The sequence below is a fragment of the Kogia breviceps genome, chromosome 11, assembly GCF_026419965.1.
Source record: "Kogia breviceps isolate mKogBre1 chromosome 11, mKogBre1 haplotype 1, whole genome shotgun sequence".
Lineage (NCBI taxonomy): Eukaryota > Metazoa > Chordata > Mammalia > Artiodactyla > Physeteridae > Kogia > Kogia breviceps.
This window is the reverse complement of record NC_081320.1, coordinates 40300054-40316857: the sequence shown is the minus strand read 5'-3', so window position 1 is coordinate 40316857 and position 16804 is coordinate 40300054. Positions and strand designations below refer to the sequence as shown.

At 38.7% G+C, this 16804-nt stretch overlaps 1 protein-coding gene across 1 annotated transcript in view; it reads left to right on the top strand.

Annotated features, from left to right (window-relative positions):
• Positions 1-16804, top strand: part of LOC131765171 (polycomb protein SUZ12-like) — a 76738-nt gene that overhangs the window by 8116 nt on the left and 51818 nt on the right. The window contains 2 exon segments of the mRNA XM_059078633.2: positions 7438-7506; positions 15128-15177. Of these exon segments, the coding sequence (XP_058934616.2) occupies positions 7438-7506; positions 15128-15177 (119 nt within the window).

Below are 16804 nucleotides of genomic sequence, written 5' to 3'. Positions count from 1 at the left end.
AACATGGTATATTTCTCCACCTATTTGTATCATCTTTAATTTCTTTCATCAGTGTCTTATAGTTTTCTGCATACAAGTCTTTTGTCTCCTTAGGTAGGTTTATTCCTAGATATTTTATTCTTTTTGTTGCAATGGTAAATGGGAGTGTTTTCTTAATTTCATTCTCAGATTTTTCATCATTAGTGTATAAGAATGCCAGAGATTTCTGTGCATTAACTTTGTATCCTGCTACTTTACCAAATTCATTGATTAGTTCTAGTAGTTTTCTGGTAGCATCCTTAGTATTCTCTATATATAGTATCATGTCATCTGCAAACAGTGACAGCTTTACTTCTTCTTTTCCTATTTGGATTCCTTTTATTTCTTTATTTTCTCTAATTGCTGTGGCTAGAACTTCCAAAACTATGTTGAATAAGAGTGGTGAGAGTGGGCAACCTTGTCTTGTTCCTGATCTTAGTGGAAATGGTTTCAGTTTTTCACCATTGAGAACAATGCTGGCTGTGGGTTTGTCATATATTGCCTTTATTATATTGAGGAAAGTTCCCTCTATGCCTACTTTCTGCAGGGTTTTTATCATAAATGGGTGTTGAATTTTGTCAAAAGCTTTCTCTGCGTCTATTGAGATGATCATATGGTTTTTCTCCTTCAGTTTGTTGATACGGTGTATCACGTTGATTGATTTGCGTATATTGAAGAATCCTTGCATTCCTGGAATAAACCCCACTTGATCATGGTGTATGATCCTTTTAATGTGCTGTTGGATTCTGTTTGCTAGTATTTTGTTGAGGATTTTTGCATCTATGTTCATCAGTGATATTGGCCTATAGTTTTCTTTCTTTGTGACGTCTTTGTCTGGTTTTGGTATCAGGGTGATGGTGGCCTCGTAGAATGAGTTTGGGAGTGTTCCTACCTCTGCTATCTTTTGGAAGAGTTTCAGAAGGATAGGTGTTAGCTCTTCTCTAAATGTTTGATAGAATTCGCCTGTGAAGCCATCTGGTCCTGGGCTTTTGTTTGTTGGAAGATTTTTAATCACAGTTTCAATTTCAGTGCTTGTGATTGGTCTGTTCATGTTTTCTATTTCTTCCTGGTTCAGTCTTGGCAGGTTGTGCATTTCTAAGAATTTGTCCATTTCTTCCAGGTTGTCCATTTTATTGCCATAGAGTTGCTTGTAGTAATCTCTAATAATCTTTTGTATTTCTGCAGAGTCAGTTGTTACATCTCCTTTTTCATTTCTAATTCTATTGATTTGAGTCTTCTCCCTTTTTTTCTTGATGAGTCTGGCTAATGGTTTATCAATTTTATTTATCTTCTCAAAGAACCAGCTTTTACTTTTATTGATCTTTGCTATTGTTTCCTTCATTTCTTTTTCATTAATTTCTGATCTGATCTTTATGATTTCTTTCCTTCTGCTAAATTTGGGGGTTTTTTGTTCTTCCTTCTCTAATTGCTTTAGGTGCAAAGTTAAGTTGTTTATTCGAGTTGCTTCCTGTTTCTTAAGGTATGATTGTATTGCTATAAACTTCCCTCTTAGAACTGCTTTTGCTGTATCCCATAGGTTTTGGGTCGTCGTGTCTCCATTGTCATTTGTTTCTAAGTACTTTTTGATTTCCTCTTTGATTTCTTCAGTGATCACTTCGTTATTAAGTAGTGTATTGTTTAGCCTCCATGTGCTTGTATTTTTTACAGATCTTTTCCTGTAATTGATATCTAGTCTCATAGCGTTGTGGTCAGAAAAGATACTTGATACGATTTCAATTTTCTTAAATTTGCCAAGGCTAGATTTGTGACCCAAGATATGATCTATCCTGGAGAATGTTCCATGGGCACTTGAGAAAAATGTGTATTCTGTTGTTTTTGGATGGAATGTCCTATAAATATCAAGTAAATCCATCTTGTATAATGTATCATTTAAGGCTTGTGTTTCTTTATTTATTTTCATTTTGGATGATCTGTCCATTGGTGAAAGTGGGGTGTTAAAGTCCCCTACTATGATTGTGTTACTGTCGATTTCCCCTTTTATGGCTGTTAGTATTTGCCTTATGTATTGTGGTGCTCCTATGTTGGGTGCATAAATATTTACAATTGTTATATCTTCTTCATGGATCGATCCCTTGATCATTATATAGTGTCCTTCTTTGTCTCTTGTAATAGTTTTTATTTTAAAGTCTATTTTGTCTGATATGAGAATTGCTACTCCAGCTTTCTTCTGATTTCCATTTGCATGGAATATCTTTTTCCATCCCCTCACTTTCAGCCTGTACGTGTCCCTAGGTCTGAAGTGGGTCTCTTGTAGACAGCATATATATGGGTCCTGTTTTTGTATCCATTCAGCCAGTCTGTGTCTTTTGGTGGGAGCATTTAATCCATTTACATTTAAGGTAATTATTGATATGTATGTTCCTATTACCATTTACTTAATTGTTTCAGGTTGTTCTTGTAGGTCTTTTCCTTCTCTTATGTTTCTTGCTTAGAGAAGTTCCTTTAGCATTTGTTGTAAAGCTGGTTTGGTGGTGCTGTACTCTCTCAGCTTTTGCTTGTCTGTAAAGGTTTTAATTTCTCCATCAAATCTGAATGAGATCCTTGCTGGGTAGAGTAGTCTTGGTTGTAGGTTTTTTTCCTTCATCACTTTAAATATGTCCTGCCACTCCCTTCTGGCTTGTAGAGTTTCTGCTGAAAGATCAGATGTTAGCCTTATGGGGATTCCCTTGTGTGTTATTTGTTGTTTTTCCCTTGCTGCTTTTAATATGTTTTCTTTGTATTTAATTTTTGACAGTTTGATTATTATGTGTCTCGGCGTGTTTATCCTTGGGTTTATCCTGTATGGGACTCTCTGTGCTTCCTGGACTTGGTTGACTATTTCCTTTCCTATATTAGGGAAGTTTTCAACTATAATCTCTTCAAATATTTTCTCAGTCCCTTTCTTTTTCTCTTCTTCTTCTGGGACCCCTATGATTCGAATGTTGGTGCGTTTAATGTTGTCCCAGAGATCTCTGAGACTGTCCTCAGTTCTTTTCATTCTTTTTTCTTTCTTCTGCTCTGCAGTAGTTATTTCCACTATTTTATCTTCCAGGTCACTTATCCGTCCTTCTGCCTCAGTTATTCTGCTACTGATCCCGTCTAGAGTATTTTTCATTTCATTTATTGTGTTGCTCATCGTTACTTGCTTCCTCTTTATTTCTTCTAGGTCCTTGTTAACTGATTCTTGCAATTTGTCTATTCTATTTCCAAGATTTTGCATCATCTTCACCATCATTATTCTAAATTCTCTTTCAGGTAGATTGGCTATTACCTCTTCATCTGTTAGGTCTGGTGTGCTTTTATCTTGTTCCTTCATCTGCTGTGTGTTTTTCTGTCTTCTCATTTTGCTTATCTTACTATGTTTGGGATCTCCCTTTTGCAGGCTGCAGGTTCGAATTTCTATCTATTTTTGGTGGCTGTCCCCAGTGGCTGAGGTTGGTTCAGTGGGTTGAGCAGGTTTCCTGGTTGGGGGGACCAGTTCCCCTGTTCTGGTGGATGAGGCTGGATCCCGTCTCCCTGGTGGGTAGGTCCACGTCTGGGGGCGTGTATGGGGATGTCGGTAGCCTTACTGTGATTCTAGGCCGCCTCTCTGCTAATGGATGGGGCTGTAGACCTGTCTCGCTCTTTGTTGGGGATAGGGTGTCCAGCACTGTTTGTTGCTGGTCCTTGAGTGAATCTGGGTCTTGGTGTTGAGATGGAGATCTCTGGGAGATTTTCGCCGTTTGATATTACGTGGAGCTGAGAGGTCTCTTGTGGACCAGTGTCCTGAGGTTAGTTCTCCCACCTCAGAGACACAGCCTTGACACCTGGCTGGAGTGCCAAGAGCCTTTAATCCACACGGCTCAAAACAAAAGGGAGAAAAAAGTAGAAAGTCAAGAAAGGAAGCAAGAACAGAGGAAGGGAGGGAAGGAAGGAAGAAAGGAAGGGAGGGAGGAAGGAGGGAATAAAGAAAGGAAGGGAGGGAGGAAGAAAGGAAGGGAGGAAGGAAGGAGGGAATAAAAGGAAGGGAGGGAGGAAGAAAGGAAGGGAGGAAGGAAGGAGGGAATAAAGAAAGAAAGGGAGGGAGGAAGGAAGGAGGGAATAAAGGAAGGAAGGGAGGGAGGAAGAAAGGAAGGGAGGAAGGAAGGAGGGAATAAAGAAAGGGAGGGAGGAAGAAAGGAAGGGAGGAAGGAAGGAGGGAATAGAGAAAGGAAGGGAGGGAGGAAGAAAGGAAGGGAAGAAGGAAGGAGGGAATAAAGAAGGGAGGGAGGAATAAAGGAAGAGAGGGAGGAAGAAAGGAAGGGAGGGAGGAAGAAAGGAAAGGAGGAAGGAAGGAGGGAATAAAGGAAGGAAGGGAGGGAGGAAGGAAGGAGGGAATAAAGGAAGGAAGGGAGGGAGGAAGAAAGGAAAGGAGGAAGGAAGGAGGGAATAAAGGAAGGAAGGGAGGAAGGAGGGAAGGGAGGAAGGAAGGAAGGAGGGAAATAGGAAAAGGAGGGAAGAAAGGAAGAAAGAAAGGGGAGAAGACAAAATAAAGTAGGGTAAAATACTGTTATTAAAATAACAAAATAATTATTAAGAAGAAAAATTTCTATTAAAGAAAAAAAAAAAAAAAAGGTCGGTTTAACCCCAGGACAAATGGTGAAAACAAAGCTACACAGACACAATCTCACACAGCAGCACCCAAATACACACTCACAAAAAGAAAAAAGGGGAAAATAATAGTATATCTTGCTCCCAAAGCCCACTTCCTCAACCTGGGATATTTCGCTGTCTATTCAGGTTTTCCACAGATGCAGGGCACTTCAAGCTGACTGTGGAGCTTTAACCTGCTGTTTCTGAGGCTGCTGGGAGGGACCACCCCCTCTCTTTGTTCGCACAGCTCCTGGGGCTCAGCCCTGGACCTGGCCCCGCCTCTGCGCGCAGGTCGTCCGAGGGCGTCTGCCCTTCACTCAGAGAGGGCGGGGTCAAAGGAGCAGCGTTAACGGAGCAGTTGATTCGGGGGCTCTGGCTCACTCAGGCGGTGGGGGGGGGGGGCACGGATGTGGGGCGAGTCCGCGGCGGCAGAGGCCGGAGTGACGCTGCACCGGCCCGAGGCACGCCGCGCGTTTTCCCGGGGAAGCTGTCCCAGGATCCCGGGACCCCGGCGCTGGCGGGCTGCACAGGCTCCCGGGAGGGGCGGTGTGGAGAGTGACCTGCGCTCGCACACAGGCCTCTTGGTGGCGGCAGCAGCAACCGTAGCGCCCCACACCCGTCTCTGTTGTCCGCGCCGACAGCCGCAGCTCGCGCCCGTTTCTGGGGCTCCTTTATGTGGTGCCCTTAATTCCCTTTCCTCGCGCCCCAGGAAGCGAAGAGGCAAGAAAAAGTCTCTTGTCTCTTCGGCAGCTCCGCGCCCGTTTCTGGAGCTCCTTTAAGTGGCGCGCTTAAACCCCTCTCCTCGCGCAGCAGGAGGTAAAGAGGGAAGAAAAGGTCTCTTGCCTCTTTGGCAGCTCCAGACTTCTCCCGAACTCCCTCCCGGCCCGCCGTGGTGCGCTAACCCCTTCAGGCTGTTTTCGCTCTGCCAACTCCAGACCTTTCCCTGGGATCCGCCCGAGGCTCAGTTCCCAGCCCCGCCCGCCGCGGCGGATGAGCAGACAAGCCTCTCGGGCTGGTGAGTGCTGATCGGCACCGATCCTCCGTGCGGGAATCTCTCCGCTTTGCCCTCCGCACCCTGTTGGCTGTGGTCTCCTCCGCGGCTCTGAAGCTTCCCACTCCGCCACCCGCAGTCTCCTCCCGCGAAGGGGCTTCTAGTGTGCGGGAACCTTTCCTCCCTCTCGGCTCCCTCCCACTGGTGCAGGTCCCGTCCCTGTTCTTTTGTCTCTGTTTATTCTTTTTACTTTTGCCTTAACAAGGTACGTGGGGGGGTTTCTTGCCTGCGGTCTGAGGTCTGAGGTCTTCTGCCAGCGTTCGGTGGGTGTTCTATAGGAGAAGTTCCACGTGTAGATGTATTTCTGATGTATCTGTGAGGAGGAAGAGTGATCCCCGCGTCTTACTCTTCCGCCATCTTCTCGCTCCCCCCAGAGAGAAGCTTTTTTATAAAAAAGATCTTTTGTTAATGGAGGCTATTTATTCACCTGAAATATAGATCGTATCAATTCTGCTCTTCCTATCAGTGTTTTACTACAATATATTTACATTAACATTTCTCTACTGATAATTTTTATTATAGTAGTTGAGTACAATAGCTGTTTTTGAGGAATGAGCATATTAGTAATTTCTAATATCTGAATTCAAATTTTATAAGAATACATGAATCTTTCCAAGTTCTAAATTTGAAGAAAATATATGAGTATAAATAGAAGTATTTGTTTCCAATTAACATATATGGGTCTAATTTTTCAGCCTCTAGAAAATGTATATAGTAGAGCACCTTAAGAACTAAGATGAGGCTTGTTTTAGAATCCATTCATTCTTTTTTTTTTTCCAATATGCGGGCCTCACACTGTTGTGGCCTCTCCTGTTGCAGAGCGCAGGCTCCGGAAGCACAGGCTCAGTGGCCATGGCTCACGGGCCCAGCCGCTCCGCGGCATGTGGGATCTTCCCAGACCGGGACACGAACCCGTGTCTCCTGCATCGGCAGGCGGACTCTCAACCACTGTGCCACCAGGGAAGCCCTAGAATCCATTCATTCTTAAATTGCTTGCTAAGGGTGTGGTTATTCTTAATATAAGCTTCTATTTTATTGGAAATTACTTTTTTCTCTTAAAGTTGTTACGTTAAAAGCTGATAATTTTGTTATGATTTGATGGGTATGTCCTTTAAACTTCAAATTTTTTTCGTGATGGTGACAACCATCTCTTTAAAATGACATACTTAACTTTAGCCATTGCTGCTAATCTTGGAGGATGTTTTACTAACTTCATATTTGTTTTATGGAATATCCATATTTGTCAGGTTACTTAATGGAAATACAAGTGTTTCAAAATATACATAATTTGCATTTGTTTGGCTCAGTCCAACAAATGCTTGAACACCTACCAAGTATAAGGCAATATGCCAAGCACTATGTGGCTTTCCTTGAAGAAAACAAATCTCTGCCCTTCAGGAGCTAATAATCTAGTAGCAATAAAATATTTATGCAAGTTTCACGTTTAGGAGACTAAATGTCAAAATAAATGTAAACCAAGTGCCATAGGTGGGGAAAAAATCACTCTGGTTTGGGAATAATTACAAAAGGTTTCGTAGAAACGTTAGCATTTGAGATGGGGCTTTTGAGGGCTTGTTTGCTGTATTACAACATAACACTGTCTCGATAGTATTCATTGTTACGGCTAACCATCCCATAATTTATCTTATTATAAATAAAATCAGATCTCCAACTTGCCTATTATAGTGACAGTAAAGTATAATCTGTTTGTTTTTCCCAGTTGAGAAGTGATTATTTTGTTTATCTGTCTCTTCCAGGAAAACATTTAAAGTTGATGATATGTTATCAAAAGTAGAGAAAATGAAAGGAGAGCAAAAATCTCATAGGTAAGATAACCTAAAAGTTTACATGAAGTGACATACTTGAGGAAAGAGGAAAAAGTACAGTGATCATTTTCCTAGTGATCACCTCAATATTGTAAGGAGTTAGAATGAACCTTAGATCTCACTTGGTCCAAACTCATACACAGATCAGGGATTACTTCTGTAGCATCCCTGGCAGAGAATCAGTTCTTAAGCCTCATCTTGAATATCTCTAATGCTGGGAACTCACTGTTTTCTAAGGCAGTTCTGTTCATTATTGTTTTTCTCTACTACCAATTTCTTGCATTCTGAATCAGAGTTTCTGTAACTTCTGTATTTAGTGTTAATCCTACTATCTCCTCTAAAGAATGATGGAGACTCATTTTTTATGGTATATGCTAGGTACTGTGCCAGCTGCTTCACAACATCACATGTCTTCTAAGTAATCATCTACAATTCTGAGAGAGGCTCTCTCTCTTTTTTTTCCCCATCTTGTCCTTGCTCTTATTTACATCTTTCAGGCAAAATATTCTTAACTTTAGTTTATATTTGAAATATGTTTATCACATGATAGTTTCAGAAACCTGGCCCTTTGGATGGAATCTTCTTATTGTCTGTTTTCACATGTGTTACCCAGAACTAATCCCTAAATGTTCTGACTAGCCTAATATCTGCCTAGGCTACACAGTATGCTTCCCTTCCTCGACAGTATGCTTCTATTTGTTCTTTCATATGTAAACTAAAGAAAGTTGAATATTATTCTAAAGAGAAACAGGGACTTGGGTGGTATTTGTTTATTCATTAACTACTTTTAGGAAGAATGTAGAACTAAAAATACTGGATTAAAAAAAAATGGAATTGGGAAAATTGCCACATGGATTTTTCTTTTTCTCTTGAAGTTTTAAATCATATCTTGCCAGTTTAGATAGGATGTACACTGACTTAATGATGCTTCATTTATACTTTCTCATTTTTGTGACTAGTATAAGATGTCATTTTTCAATTTCCTTTATTTTAAGTTTGCCTTTTCAATTAGGTTATTTTACTGGAATTTTTTTATTGCATTTTAAAATTTTTGTATCAGTATCTTGCAGTCTTGTAGGACTGAAGTGTAATTTATATTTCCATATCTAGGCAATCTTGATTTGTAAATAGACTTTGATAGTCCATTCCCAAATCTTTACCTAATCTGTTATTGCCCAAGGAATACCTTACAATACAGGTTTATAAAGACTGAGAATATTCCCAGCGCATGCACTCTCTATTCTTTGCTTGAATTTCTATTCCAGATCGTTGGCTGTTTACCTACCCTGGACAGAGCTTTTGGGATCCTCAGGTCAGGGCCTTTTTAACTTATAAAGTATAAAGCTGTAGTCAGAACCTAATGTGACATCCTCACTTCTTTTCTTCTAAACACCTTAATAGTTTGCCCTCCAGGTCTTTCAGGGCTCATGTGAGAAGGAAGAATGAACCAAGAGGAAGAAAACTTGACCCTTTTCTTCATCTTCCCCATCAGGGTTCTACCTTCATCACTGCTAAACCTTACTACTATCTCATTGTGACCCTGGCTTTGATAAATATTACAGAACTTCCTTGATAGTGTGTGTTGTGAGGAAGATAGATTATACTGGTCAGTTCTCTCTGAATAATCACTCACCCAATAATTATATTTCTTTCGACCCAATGGGTTCAATAGCTAGGCCAGTACTATAACAGGGGTATTGTTAACCACCTCACAGAAACATCAGAGAGTTGCATAGAATTCCTGCTTGTAATTTTGAAAAGCAACTTTTTCACTCTTTAGGATCTAGCTGGGACCAGTGAGTTGGTCATTTCAACACCCAAGATCTTTTTTATTTCAAACAGACCTAACTGTTAGAGCTGACCATGCTTATTTAATACCCAGTGAGGCACTTTAGGCCCAGGAGGTACTGAGTTACTGTACTAGGTGCTTCAACCGCCCCCCTGGCCGCCATCTTTATGAATGTCTCATTGTTGCTCCCCGAGTCACTAAAATTAATTGAGAAGTTGCTTCATTTTAAGTTTACCCCTAAGGCCCTGTATTATTAAATTTCTTCAGTGTATTTCTCATCTCAAATTAGGCATAATTGGTTTAGTAGACCAATAGGTCTACTAAACTTATCACATAGGATTGTAAGAAGTTCTCTAGATACCAGTATATAATGCCAGCATTGTAAAACTTTACTTGTAAAATCTATGGGCAAATTCCCTGAGAGAACAAAATAAGCCTTTGTTGTTAATTCGTAGATGTTAAAATCTTAAATCACATACACAAAGGTATTTCCATGTGTATGTTTATTCTTTACCATCTCAAACATAGAGATCTTGTTCAGTTTAATTGGATCCTGGGTCTGTTCAGTAGCTACTGTCTGGATGTCTCCCACTGGAACTCATGTTCTTTTAGTACTTCCACAGTTTTAATGTCTCCACTCTCAAACCCAATGTATTTCATTCTCAGAGTTCCAGGAGAATATCAAGATACCCCAAATTACTGTAGTACTACAGCCCAAAGCTTAGAACAGTCAAATGCCTGACCTGTTTATGACAGTTGTAGTGACTTACAAACAAAACCAAATTCCTGGCATTGTCTGTACAAAATAAAGTTGGTGTTCCAGGATCTCTTTTGTGTTTTATACTCTAGATCTATATTTGTCTTACTTGTCTCAGATAATGGCAGAAATTTATTAGGGGAAGGAGCTGATAGAAAAAAGAAACATGGGACATTTCATGGTTTTCACTTCTTTAAGGTAACCATTTGTGACAATAGACCAGAATTGCATTTGTAACCTTAAAACTCAACCATAACACCCACCAACTATGAAGATTGTTTCTTTTCTTGAACAGTGGCTTCTGAAAACTCCACAGCAATTAGCAAATTTTAGAAATTCATAGTGGTCAAACTACTTGACCAGGTTTTTCACATAGTCTAGTGACCAGACCTCTAGTCTCCAGGTTTTTCCTAATCTTTCTCCTTGCTCTTTTGGTGTGGTTATGTATATTTAAAATATCTTTATTTTCTTTTTAGAATTTCTGATGTAATGCCTTATATTCTGTCTTCTCCGTCTCTTGTTTCTGGCATGCCAGTATATTGTGGGTTTTGAGTTTATTTTGCGTTTTGACCAAGCGCCATGGTTTATTGGTATAAATCTCTGATCTTTCTGTAGTTTTCTGTTCTAGCAGGATCCCAGGGAGTCTCTTGGGCTATTAATCCTACCAGTTTTGGAATTCTCTAGTCATATCTCTTGTCTTCTAAGTGCATCTCCACTGACTGAAAGGTATCATGAAAAGATTTCCAAGTTGGAATTGCTTCCAGAAGTATTTCCTGTGGTCAGATTAGAAGCATTTCCACTTAATCATTTTCTGTTCCTGGTCTGGTCTACTGTTAGTAGCTGGAGAAATCCCCTCCAAAGGTAACTGAACTAGAACATCTACTAGATATATTTTCAAACCTATGTTTTTAGTAGGTTGATAAGGTAAAGTACCTTTCATCACTTTTTGTTGTTGTTATTACAACCTAAACTTCTGAATTAGTAATCTTCCTTTTATCATCTTTTTGTACTGTAACAAAGTCTGGGATTTTTTTCTGGGATTCCCATTTCCTCAGTGTACCATGTCCCAGACCCTATCCTAAGTCCTAGGGGATATAATAATGAGCAAAACAGATGAAGACCTTGCCTGTATGGAACTTATTGGCATTTAGGAGAAAAAGACGTCATTCCAGAATAATGGGCTTGATGCAGTCACCAATTCCTCAGCTTTATAATACATCACAGCATGACATGTAACAGTGTAGATGCCAAATAGCTTATCATCACACTTGGGCTATTTTGAGGTGATACAGCCATGACCCTAGAAATGAAGCCTCACACCTGCCACTATCAGATTAATGTGTACAAATTCAAGGCCCTAATCTTGGTTTCTTTCCTGCATAAAAATGTTGGTCCTCCTGTGGCATCTGGCTGTTCTTAAAATTTGAGTTTCCTACATGAATCTCATCGCAAAATGTTAGTCCCTTATGAATTTAAATTTACTCAACCTTATTCTGCAGACTTCTTTAGAATTGTCAGGTACTTGTGTTTAGACTCTTATCCCCAAATTTCACATTCCCCCTCTAGTTTCCTGTTACCATATTGCTTGCTTCCTAAGATACAGATAGGGAACACATCAGGAAGAGGAACCAAATCCTTATCTGATATCTTATCTTGATCATCTAAGCTAGATCCTTTGCTGCCTAAAACTAAAGAGGCCTGACCTTGTTTGTTTCTTCCCTTCTCATTCCCCTCTTCTGATCCAGTTTAACCAATTAAGATGTGGACACAGTAGCAACAAGAGAGGGAAGAGGGTAAATCAGAAAGGGAAAGAAAACTGCCCTTTTTCCTTGGACTCAGCCCTCAACTAGGCCTCATTGTTACATTTCATTCTAGGTCCATATCAAGAGTGTTTACTTTTAGGAGGGGAAGGAGGAGGGGAAATTGTGCATAGCAAATCACATTCCCAAGTTTGTTTTTTAAGTTGGTTACTTGAAATTTGGAATTCCTTTTCTCAAAGAAATGTTGTAATGGTGGCTGAATGTCCTTGCTGTCTTTTTTTTGTTGTGCTTGCCATCTTATTTAACTTATAATGTAGCAATTAAAACTGTGTCTCAGACCATCCTTTGGTGACCTTTTTGTTTGTTTTTAATTTCCAGTCTTTTGTAGATGGATACTTTTGTAAATGTACTGATCACATACTTGGATGTTATGGCAATGTTAAATTTTTATGAAAGTGGTTAAAGTCTTATTCTCAACTTCTTGCCTTGTTGTGGAATGGTAACAGTATCCCGGATGACCTCAGTCTGCAGACCACGTTTTGAATAACACTAATTTAAAATATTTTCTGGGGTAGATCAATGCAAGGTATTTCTGTCATTTCACAGTTGGAACTTAGAATCGCATTCCCTATAAAAACAATGTAAATAATACTATAAGTACTACAGTATAATGGGTCCTGATCCCTGACCTTAGAAATCTTATTACTCTAGGGAGGACATCATTATCCTTTTGAAAATCATTTGTTGAGTGCCTTTCTGTAAGACACTGCTAGGTGCTAAGGACACTGATATGTCAAAAGAGAATGTGTGTGAAAAATTGTGACAAAAAAAGTGGTAAATACAGGTGCTTGTAAAGGAAATTAAGCTCTGGGATGTTTGGGGATGGGTCATTGTAGAAGAGGGAGAGGGTATTTTGATGGATTGTTTAGTATTTTATCCAAGCCTCACAATCTTGAGAGAGGTTATCTCCTCATTTTATAGATATCAGGTCACAGCTAATAACTGGAGCCAGAATTCAAATTTGGATTTTGTCATCCTATTCTACTTTCCTATATATGGCTTTAGAGGTAAAAAGGAATGGGAACCATATTACAGACAGCGGTTAGACAAAAGATTTCACAGTTGGGGACCCATTAGAAAATTGGAGAAAGGAATGATTCATACAAAATCATTTTAAGAAAATTTACCTGGCCTTAGTAGGTAGGTTTAACTGAAGCAACTAAGAATAGGATAAACTGGTTGGGACTAATGGATTATCTTCTAACAAGGAAACTGTAGAATATTTCTCTCTTTCAGTTTTGTTTTGGAGTTTCACCAATTCTGCATTGTTAGGTTACATTTATGGAACAGTTTTGATAGGAAAATGCTAATTATCTTTTAGTAAAATGGCACGTAGATTTCATAGATGGTAGATATACTTTTTAAAAATCAACTTTGGGTATAATTAATATTCAATAAAATACACTCACCCTAAGTATATAGTTTGAGTTTTGCCAAATGTATGCATTCGCACAAGCATAACCACAGTGAAGATATAGAACATTTTCATTACCTTGAAAAAGTCCTTTGAGCTCCTTTACAGTTGATCCCCTTAATGTACTTTTTTTTTGAGGTATAAATGATATGCAGTCCAGTTCACTCTTTGGTGTATAGTTCTGATGCATTCAGTCAGGTAACAACCACTACAATTAAGATAAACCCTACAGATTCCCTCATGCCCCGTTTATAGTCAACTCTCCACTCCCTCTGTGTTTTTTTTTTTTTTTTTTTTGCGGTACATGGGCATCTCACTGTTGTGGCCGCTGCGGAGCACAGGCTCCGGACGCGCAGGCTCAGCGGCCATGGCTCACGGACCCAGCCGCTCCGCGGCATGTGGGATCCTTCCGTTCCGGGGCACGAACCCGTGTCCCCTGCATCGGCAGGCGGACTCTCAACCACTGCGCCACCAGGGAAGCCTCCCTCTGTGTTTTTGAAATGTATCTGATACGTGTTAGAAAGTAAGATACATGAATTAACTGTTTTCAAGAATCCCATTTTATTTTCTTGATACTTAAGTTATAGTTGCTGTTCTTAGTTTTTCTTTTCTATGTTTATGCTTTCTAACTCTGCTTGGACCCTTACACTTCTACTCTACCATAGTCATTTTGTTCTCTACTGATATCCTAGCATACTTTTCTTAGTACTGTTCTAGAAGTGCCCTTCAGGACCCCCACCTTGTAGTTTTTTTAAGCATACGCTTTCATGGATTACCTCACTAAGAAAATAGAGGTATCCTCACATCTTCTGTTGAAATATCTCACTTACCTCCTGTTTCTCTAAGAAGAAGAGTCCTGGGCAAAGTTACAGAGCTAACCTCTTTATAACATGTCCTCATTTCCAGTCATTACCTGTTCCTTAACACTCTCTTGCCTCAAAGTCTTTACATAACTCTTCCCCTCTGATTATAAGGATGCGTAGATTGTCACCATCTTTTAAAAAAAAACTACAAAAACATACCCTTTATTGATCCTTATTGCCCTTTTACTGCTATTTACTTTGATTCTTTAGTAAGTTTCTTGAGTAAAAGTACTGCTTCCCTTTTCCCAACATCTGTTCTGGAAAGTTATGAATGGTTCCTGATCACGAGATAGATTGCTCTTTTTCCAGTTGAAAGGTACTATAAAAGCCTGTTGATGTTTTTGTTTATTCTATCCCAACTTACTAGTTTTTCCATTGGTAGTAAATATTTTTCAAAACAAAAGGATCATTATAGTTTATGCTTCCTTTTCATTGCTTCTAAAACTAAAAGTGAAAATGACAAGTTGAAACAGTAAATTACAAATCTATAGCAGATTTGTGATTGTAATATTTCATCCCTAATTGAAGTAGAAAGTGATGGTTCTGCATCATTTGTTAGGAGGTTGAAATTCCGTAGCTTGAAAATACTCAAAAACTTTTGCCTGGATTTAGCTACCATTTTGACGGGTGGGAAGGGAAACCTGTCCCCATTTTATAGGTAGAACACTGAAGCACAGTAAATTATCTTGCCTCTTATTTGGTGGTTTATTTTTTTCTGCCTTGCTTCTTTGGTGTTTTTGTTTTTATTTGTGTGTGTGTGTGTGTGTGTGTGTGTGTTTAATGTGTATAGACACACTGTATTGGATGTCATACTTAACAGGGAGAGCATGGAGTCATGGGCTTGAACAGAGTTAAGAATTAGGCAGCCAAATATTTATATATTAGCTGAAGTAGCTTTGATTTCAGTGTTATATTTTAAAGTTTAGGTTATTTTTATTATAGAATATTAAAGTGATAAAATTTTTTTGTTCTGTTTAGCTCGTCAACTCATCTGCAGCTTACATTTACTGGTTTCTTCCACAAAAATGGTATGTACTTAAACATACTGGCATTCTAACAACAAAACACCTTTGTGACTGAAAAAAATTGCATGTAAATTCAGAAAATTATATTTAATGGAAAAGATGTTGATGTTGATAATTTAATTTCTCTTTAGTGGATTTCTCCAACAGTTTCAATTATTGCTTTTTTTGGTCAATGGTGGGATATGGAGGAGGTAACTTGCAACTCATTAAACTTTAAAAGTAGTAGTTCTTAAATTTTAGTGTGTGTAGAAGCATTTTGACAGTTTGTTTGAAATACATATACCTGGACCCTACAGGGACTCAGATCTAGCAGGGTTTTGGTGGAGCTTAGGAGTCTGCATTTTAATAAAGCACCAAGGTAATTCAGAAGTAGGTTGTCTGAGGAACAAGTTTTAAGAAACTCTGGCATTAAAAAAAATGTGTCAATATATATGTGTGTAACTGAGTCACTTTGCTATACAGCAGAGGTGGGCACAACGTTGTAAATCGACTACACTTCAATAAAAATAAATAAATAAGAAACTCTGCCTTAAAAGTTTTTAAAAAATTGTAGGTAGACTTTATACATAAGGTTGTGTTCATCGCCTTGTTTTCTTATTGCTGTCTTGCTGTCTATTTAAGTTTTAAGTAGATTTTTAAATTGTTAAAATAATCAGTGCTGTGTGGGATCATTCTTGAAGGTAATGTTAGCTTCATCTGGCTCATATCTAAATAGATGAAATCCCAGCTCTTACCGCTCAACCGTACCTTTTAGGGCTCTAAGTAGTATCACAGTTTTAAAAATGCTGTGTAACATTATCTTACCCAACTGAGAGCCATCATCTTTCCAAAGATTGTAAGTAGAAAATAATGGGAAGGACTTGTAATGAAATTCAATTTCTTAGATTTTGTCATTTTTTTATTTCCAACGTTTTTCAAACTTTAAATTATAAAGACTAATGATGAGAATTGTAATTAATTGCCTTAGAACCTGGAATAGGTGAAGAGTCTCCTGAGTAGAGCCCTTTCTGCATAAACATTTTGAGTATTTTTAATACAATAATAAAACAACTGAAACAACCACTGCTACCAATGGGATATATCAATGTGTTAGATATTATATAAAGAAAATTATATAGTCGTAAATGTTACTTCATTAAAAGAGGTGAAAGCGTACTGGGTAAAGTTTCCGTTGGTTTCAGAATGAATAAAATGCCTCTAGGCTTGTCCATCTTAAATTTGTGTGTGTATCCTTTAATAATCAGGTAATGGAATAAAACCTTTATAAGAAAAAGGTCAAGTTGGTCATCCTTGGTATTGTTTAGTAAGAAACAAAGTTTAATAATAAGCAGAATGGTTATATTAGAACAGTTTGATAACTAGTCAGGTTTTTAATGTAAGAAATTTGAAGTCTGGTCATATCTGTATTAGCAGCTAATGTAACTTTACTTATAGTTTTGCCTTACATCTGGTCTATTTAAGTAACCTCAGTAGCATTTTCATGTTTTTTTCCTCCTAAATCATTTATAATCATCTTGTAGAGATCATATTTCTAATCACTCATCATACTTTGTCTTCTGTGATACTTAAAAAGTACATGAACTCTAATACTTTAGAAGCTTATAATTTGAATTTTATAGGTTTGTTTGCC